Below are 8369 nucleotides of genomic sequence, written 5' to 3'. Positions count from 1 at the left end.
ATTCAGGAGACCTGAATTCTAATACCATTCCTACCCCTAACTCTGAATGACCAAGGTGAGTGAGACCCTTCTCTATGCTTCATCTATAAAAAGAAGCGATTGCTCTAGGTGAGATCTTCATCTCATTTATGCCATGGACTCCTTTGACAGTGTGCTGTAGTCTATGAATCCCGGGTCAGAATGAGATTTGTTTCTGCAATCACAATTGAAGAAAATGCTCACTTTCTCCTGGAAATTGGTGAAAATAAAGATCTTAGCAATTAAAGTTCTGAGATTTCCTGAAATCAAAGACTCCTGGTTTAGAACTCTTCTCAACTCAGATAGTCTCCAAGCCAGTTAGAGAGAACAGATATAAAGCACACTAAATTGTATCTCCCTGATGGGTCTTGTTATCTATTCCATCAGCATATTTTAAGTTATTCAGCTCTATTATTTACTGTTTGAAAGTTCCTTCTAGCTGTAACATTCTATGTTCTAGGGGTCCCCCAGCTCTAACATTCTGTTTTCTAAAGGCCCCCAGCTCTGACATTTTATGTTCTAAGGGCCCTCCCACCTCTGACTCCTGTGTTCTAAGGGCCCCCCCACCTCTGACTCCTGTGTTCTAAGGGCCCTCCCAACTCTGACTCCTGTGTTCTAAGAGCCCTCCCAGCTCTGACATCCTATATTCTAAGGACTCTCCCAGCTCTGACATTTTGGGTTCTAAAGGCCTTCACAGCTCTAACCTTATATTTACTAAAGTCTCTTCCAAACCCAGCATTCCACATTTCATCTCCAACTTTTTGTTTAAAAGTTCCTTTTAGCTCTAATACCCAGTTTCCCTTCTAACTAATAGCATATGTTTAAAGACCTTGCAAAATGTAGGACTCCACCATTCTTCAGATGGGACTTCAGAGGACACCAGTGGAAGAGGGTGAGACAAGGAGAAAGGCCCTGGGAAGAGGCCCTCATTATTCTCCAGAAGCATCTGGGCAGACTTTGGTGATGGATTTCCCTCAACAAACATAATAATTGGTTGTTTAGCTAGGAAGTGGATAAAACTGAATTGGAGTGGAATCGTAGAAGTGCAGTTACTATCTGTCTAGATCTCCTGTAGTAAATATTTAAATGAAAACTTAGAAAAGAACTTGGAGTCTTTTGGGTGGTGAAGAAAGTACGTTTCATTGGATTTCATTCTCTTTATTGGAAGACCTTCCAAATGTAGATTTGTAGATCTCATTTTTCCTCTGAGTTCTAGACCTCACGTCCAGGCTCCCTGTTGGACATCTCCACCCAGAAATCCTCTTTCCACCTCCATCTCAGCACATCAAAGACCCAAATTAATTATATTTCTCCTAGTCCTACCCCTCCTTCTGACTTTCTTATTTCTGTTGAGAGTACCAATATTCTTCCAGTCACCTAGGCTCAAAATATCAAACTATTCTTTGACCTTACATTTTTGCCTTTGAGGAGCCAGGTAGCTCGGTGGAGAAACCTGAACCTAAAGTCTGTTAGATCTGAGTTCAAAAATGGCCTAATTGTGTGAGCCTAGACAAGTTCCCTATCTTTTGCCTGTCTTCAGTTTCCTCAACTCTAAAATGGAGATCATCATAGTGTATACATCCTAGAGTTATTGTGAAGAACAGATGAGATAATACTTGTAAAGTATGTAGCATAATACCTGGCCCATAGTAGACCCTTAATAAGTGATTATTTACTTCCTTTCTTCCTTCACCCTTGACATCTAATCAGTTGCCAACTCTAATTCTCTTTTCTCCACTGATATAACCATTACCTTAGTTCAAGCTCTAATCATCTCTCACCAGGACTATGGTACTAGTCTCCTTAATAATGGTCTCCCTGCTTCTAACATCTTTCCTTTTAGAGACCAGTTTTTATGGTGTGACTTCTCCACTCAAAAACTTTCCTTGACTCTCCAGCACTTCTAAGATAAATAATTTCTTTTAGCCTGTTGTAGGCTCTCCGGCCTGCCTTCCCAGTTTTCTTCCGCATTACTGCTCTTCATGAATTCTATGTTCTGTGCACAGATTGAATCAATGGCTTTTGCATGAACTCATTATTCCATTTCCTTCTTCAACACATTTGTAAAAGCTACTGCCATGCCTGGAGGATGCTATCTCCTCATTGCTAGCTCTCAGAATCCACCTTACTTTAAAGTTCATCGCATATGACTTCTTTCACAAGGAGCCATCCCCAATCTCCACCTCATCCCTTTAGTAAAAATGTTCTCTCCCCCTCCATTTATCCTGGAGCCTTTTACTAGGTTCTCTCCTTTGTCTCCATCAGATGATACCTTGCATTATGCTTTAGTACTTAACAAAGGGACTTATGTTTGTGATTCAGTTAGGAAGGAAGGAAACAAGCCCCTACTGTGTGCCAGACACTTTACAAAAATTATCTCATTGATCCTGGGAGAGAGGTGCCATTATTACCCTCATTTTACAGTGGAGAAGACTTAAGCAGACAGAGATTGTGTCAGACAGTCACATAGCTAGGAAATGTCTGAAGTGAAATTTGAACTCAGATCTTCCTAAGCTAAGCACTGTAACCACTACACCGCCTGGCTGCCTTTAATATATGTGCTGATTTGATAAGTTCAAGTAGAGAAATCATCAGGAATTGATCTGATAATAATCACCCTTCACCTAGGCTTTAGTCTTTTGTGTACTATTCGTGTATTTTTTCTTGTACTATTTGTGTATTATTTTGTGTATTGTTTGTATACTATTAACTTGCTATGTAATCTTAGATAAAACATTTCCTTCTTAATAGGAGAGAATTGGGCTAAGAATCCTTCCAGTCCTGATATTTCATGCTCAAAAGATCCTTCTTGTTGCACCCTCTTGCTCAGGTGACTTGTCCAAGGTCACACAGGTATTACCTGCTCCAGGTGTGTGAGTCAGAACAGAGAGAAATCATTTTAGCCAATGAGAAGATCCCCCTCCATATGCCCTCTGCCTTCACCCCCTTCCCCACTTCTAGACACACACTAAGTGTCTTAGAAGGGCCCCAGGGAGAGGCAAATATGAGTTTCTGGACCTAAGACAAGTTAGCCCCCACAGTGTTCACGCTTCAAGAATTGAGCCAGTCATAGAGAAAGCTTTAATGCAATTTTAATGAAGTTCTTCCCTGTTACATATGGAAAGCAACTATTCCCATCCCAGAAGCCTGGTACCCCAAGCCTTCTTCCCTCCACCCAAGCCCAGCTCACCTGGGCTCCCCATCCAAAGCCCATCTCTCAGGCTCCATCAGAAAGGCCAGGACCAGACCTCTCTCCCAAGCAGTAGCCAATAGGGAAGTGATTCTGAAGGGGGGAGGAGCATGATTCTGGTCCAGAGCCTTCAAGGCCCTACAACCCCTGCAACTGTGGAGAGGACATGGCCCCATGCATTCCGTCAAGCAGAAAGACAGATGAATTTCAGGGCTGTTGATAGACTCATTCACTACAGTTTGACCGAATTGAAAACTGTTTGACCGAATTAACCACTGTGGGGATGAGCTGACTCATCCACTTACTGACAAAATTGCCCATTGGATTCAACCAGGAGGCAGCATGGCGCTGTGTGAAAGAAACACTGACTTTAGTCAGAATCCCAGTCCAGAGCCTACTATCTGTGCAACTTTAGGCAACCCAAGCTCCTTTTCTGGGTCCACGATTCCTCATCTGTATAAGGAGGGGTTTGGACCAGACAGAGCCAAAGGTCCCATCTATCCCCAGCCAAGACCCATCATCCTACTGGTGGGCATCAATAACGGACCCTGAAGGGGTGAAAAAGACCAGAGTTCTAGTGGGTTTGGTAGGAAAGCAAACATCTGGAAGGAAGCCGGACAGTAATTGGGACCACTTAAAGCAAAAAGAAGCAATTATAGCAACTTGGATGAGGGGAGGAGGGAACCACGCAGCTCACACAGCTGAGTAAGGAGGTGGGGCTGGCTCCTTGGAAGGCATGGCCACAGCTTCCTCATAGGTGGGCAGGAGTACCTGGAAGGAAGAGATGAGTCAGGTGGTCGATAGATGCAAGGCACATTAGGACCCTGTTTGCCAGCTGTAGAACCCCAGGAGCTCAGAGTAGGAAGGGCCTTTAAAGACCTTGTATGTGATTAGCACTCTCTGTACAAAGCCATCCTCTAGCCTCTGCTTGAAGACCTCAACAAACAGGAAGCTCATTACTTTTCAAGGCAGCCCATTGCATTGTCAGTCAATCAACAAGCATTGCTTAAGTGCTTACTACATATTATACCTCCCTGTAATTTCCTCCTTTCAGTTCTCTTTCTGCCCTCTCGGTCCAAGCAGAATAAATCTGATGTCCCCCCTTCCATGAAGACAGCCTTTTAACTATTTAAAGATTTGTCTTTTGTCTAGTCTTTTCAAAAAATTCCCATTTCCTAAAACCAGTATACATATAACTTATATATACATATATAAAAAACACATATAACTTGTGTTCAGCCATTTCAGTTGTGTCCTACTCTTCATGACCCCATTTAAAGTTGTTTTAGCTGAGATGCTGGAATGGTTTGCCATTTTCTTCTTCAGCTCATTTTTATAAATGAGGAAACTGAGATAGACAGGATTAAATGACTTGTTCAGGATCACACAGCTAGTAAATGTCTGAAGCTGGATTTAGACTCAGGTCTTCTTGCTCCAGGCCTGTGTTCTATGCACCAGACGACACTTAGCCAGCCAAAATTGTCCCATAGTCCTTTGTTTTCTTGCCTTCCTTCCTTTGAATACCTACCTTGTCAAAAACCTATCCGAAAATGTGGTGCCCAGAACTAAAAATACCCCACAAGTGGTCTGACCAGAGCAGAATAGAGATGACTAACAACTACTCACTTCTGCCTTGGCATAGAAACTGCTCTTTCAGGTGCTATGTCTCAACAGACTCATACCAAACTGTTGCAATCCACCAAAAAAAAACAAAGAAACCAACCACAAAAAAACCCCTATCTTTTTCCCATGAACTGCTTTCTAGTTACTCCTCTCAAAAATTCACTATTAGTGCACCTGGATGCCCCTAGATTTGTTTTTTCCTTTATTAAAAATGGTTTCCTTCTGTTGAAGTCTGCTCCCCCCATCCCCAACATCTCCCCATTTTCCCCAAATCTGTTATCTCCCAGGCCAAAGAAAATAAATCTAATTATATATATACATATATATGCATGTGTATGTATATGTATTTACATATATACACATATATATGCATATGTATGTATATGTATTTACATATAGCTATATATATGTAGATATAAACATATATACATATGTGGGATTAGACTTATTTTAGACATTTATTTTGTTAGACTTTATAATATATATGTGCAGTTTATTGAAATAATAATAATTCAAGTGTAGAATCTTGCACTTATCCCCATTAAACTTTATTTTATCAGCTTTGTCCCATGCACAACCTGTTGAGACCTACAAGTAAATAAGTAGGCTATTGCTTACATTTTTATGGTGCCAACAGATTGAATAACCAGGTCAACTATTCATTCATCCAAGTAATTGATTTTCAAAATTGAAACCAGGACCAAGGAAGTCATTATTAAGTAAGGATCCTCAGTGGTTTAGCCTGGGGTCTATATTAAGACAGTTCAGTGTAGTAGAAAATCATTGGCTATATTATGACAGTTCAGGGTAGTAGAAAATCATTGGCTATATTATGACAGTTCAGGGTAGTAGAAAATCATTGGCTTAGGAAGCTCTGTGATCTATGAATCTACAAAAGCTGATTTCAAGTATTTGAAGGACAAACTAGGGAGCAATGGGTGAAATTTCCAGAGAAGCAGGAAAATCTTTGCAACAATGCAGAAGGTAAAACTCTGGACCTGGAATCAGGAAATTGTTATTCTCCAGCTCATTTTATAGATGAGGAAACTGAGGCAAACAGGGTGAAGTGATTTGCCCAGAGTCACACAGCTAGTAAGTGACTGAGGCTGGATTTGAATTCAGTTCTTCCTGAATCCAGAACTGGTACTCTAGCCATTAAGTCACTTGGCTGCCCCCTAAAGAAGAGGACACTAAAAATGTAGGTGGGGCCAATGCTTTAAATACTGGTTGAATCATGATTTAACTTCAGGAAGACCTGAGTTCAAATTCAGTTCCAAATACTAGCTGGTCAAGTCATTTAACCCTGATTCCTTAAAAAAAAAAAAAAAAAAAAAAAAAAAAAGACTTTTTTGGATTTTTTCAAAACCCTCTTTCTTCCTCTCCCCAACGTTTCTGAAGGTCATATTTAAAAAGAGGTAGAACCAGCCATTTTCATACCAAGGATAAGCAGCCTCAACCATGCCCTCAATTCAACTGAAGTAAAAGAGAGAAAAAAACTGAGTCTGCTAAGGCTTGGGAAGAGTTTAATTAGCTAGCAATCACTGAGGGGAGGAAGCTGCTATCTGGTAGCCCATTTTAACTCATTTTTCTTGCTAATTAGGTTCTAATCTCTATAAGTTTGACTCTATCTGCTATAAGTTTGAAAGTATTTTAAAACACTTTAGGTCTCCACCCCAAAGCAAAATCCTTTATGTCCCACCCTAGGTGGTGACATAACTAGTTACAGTTTAAGCTAAGTGCTCACCTTCTGCAAAATCTTGGTGTTGAATTTTTCCTCACCCCTATTTAGGGATTTTATGTACTTGTAGCATCTCCAGACACATTTGAACATGTAGACCTGAAAAAAATTTTGATTGAATTTCAGATTGTGAATTATGAAACCCTACATCCTGCTAAGTTTGTTAGAAAGGGAACATGTTCAATTCCTAATATCTCAGTGTAGTTGATTTTATTAGATCGATACTGTTCTAAATAGGAGAGACCTAGAACTCTATGAGAGTTCTTGGTTACCTGGGGATGGTGGAAAATGGAGGGAGGAAAGAAAGTCAGAAAGGAAAGAAAGACAAGGATCAAATTTGCCAGTTTCAGTAATTTGCCATGAGTTATACTTGGGCTCTACCAGCCCAGGGTCCCAGATCTCAAAGTTCTATACAGGCATCCTAAGCAGTTAGTTGTTGGGGGAGAGGGAAGGATGAAGCAAAGGGAGAACGACATACCTTCAAGATCAGAACAGTGAGGAACGCTATGGAGAATCCAATCATCAGCTTGATAAATTGATCGTGAGTCATGCCTTCTCGACTTGGGAGATAATTCTGCAACAGTCACAGGGACAGTTATTTTAGGGAACCATCTGACCACCTGAAGGGAACTGCTGTCACTTATAACTCAGGATCTTTACTACTCCTAAGCACCTTAGAGATGGATGCCTATTTCAACGACATCCTAAGTAGCTCAAGCCAAGATTAACACTGAAATACTCCAGTGATCATACTCACCATATGGTTCATGGATTTAAAGTTGAGATAGGTAGGGACCTCCATGTAGGAGCTGCAGAGGGTCAAGATGCTGAGGCAGAAATCCAGCAACTGCAGAGTCATGATAGGGACCTTGAAGGGCCCTTTCTGGAGAAGGAAGGAAGAAGAGAAAAATATGTGAGTTGACAGTACTTGACAAATTCAGGACCAGAAGCGCACTATAGACACACAGTAGAAACTCAACAGATACATGTTGAAATGATTGGAAGATGTATCAAAAAAGTACTCACCTACTTAAGTATTATATTTCTTTGTATCTTGTTCTACTTATACATTCACTTAAACTCAGTGATGAGATATTATGCTTTGTTATTGTTATTCTTTTTTAAATAAAGAATTGTTTTTCAGAGAAAAAGTGAAAAACATGCTATAGTCCTTGTTCCTCCTGGCTATGGGAAGGTTATCTTTTCAATTTTGAGACTAATGGAGCAGCTAGATAAGATGCTAGACTTAGAGTCAAGAAGTTCTAAATTCAGATCCTACCTCAAGACACTTGAAAGCTGCTTGACCCTAGGTCATTTCTTAGTTTCCTCAGGAAGTAATTAAGTGGCTCAGTGGGTAGAGAACTGAGTCTGGAGTCAGGAATCCAGCCTCAGACACTTACTAGCTATGTGATCCTGGACAAGTCACTTAACCTTGTTTGCCTCAAGCCCCTGAAGAAGCAAATGTTCAGTATCTTTACCAGAGGTTACAAGGAGTTGGTCAACAACAAAAATGGGTAGAATAGTCCCTATTTCGCAGGGTTATAATGAAGATCAAATGAGATAATATCTATAAAGCACTTAACAACCTGGAAACCCTATATAAATGCCAGCTATTGTTATGATTGCTCAGGCAATCTGTCAGAGAATAGTAAGTTCAGGAATAGCACTTAGGAGCTTAGTTTTACTAACTTAGTTTACTTAGGTTTCAACTTAGTTTTACTAACCTATACCAAAAAGTAGTATTGTTGTCCATTATTTTCAAAGAGGACCAAAATATCATCACTATTTTAGAATCGAGTT

The 8369-nt window shown here is 40.4% G+C and overlaps 1 protein-coding gene across 1 annotated transcript in view; it reads right to left on the bottom strand.

The window, feature by feature from the left end:
• Positions 1–3088: 3088 nt before the first annotated feature.
• LAPTM5 (lysosomal protein transmembrane 5) overlaps positions 3089–8369 on the bottom strand; it is a 44462-nt gene continuing 39181 nt past the window's right edge. Inside the window, exons 5-8 of the mRNA XM_051987996.1 lie at positions 7327–7452; positions 7048–7143; positions 6576–6668; positions 3089–3979 (exon numbers count right to left, since the gene is read on the bottom strand). Coding sequence (XP_051843956.1) covers positions 3902–3979; positions 6576–6668; positions 7048–7143; positions 7327–7452 — 393 coding nt within the window. The 3' untranslated portion in view covers positions 3089–3901. The remainder of the gene's footprint in view (positions 3980–6575; positions 6669–7047; positions 7144–7326; positions 7453–8369) is intronic.

The sequence above is a fragment of the Antechinus flavipes genome, chromosome 3 (assembly GCF_016432865.1).
Source record: "Antechinus flavipes isolate AdamAnt ecotype Samford, QLD, Australia chromosome 3, AdamAnt_v2, whole genome shotgun sequence".
Taxonomy (NCBI): domain Eukaryota; kingdom Metazoa; phylum Chordata; class Mammalia; order Dasyuromorphia; family Dasyuridae; genus Antechinus; species Antechinus flavipes.
This window is presented reverse-complemented; position numbering and strand designations above follow the sequence as displayed.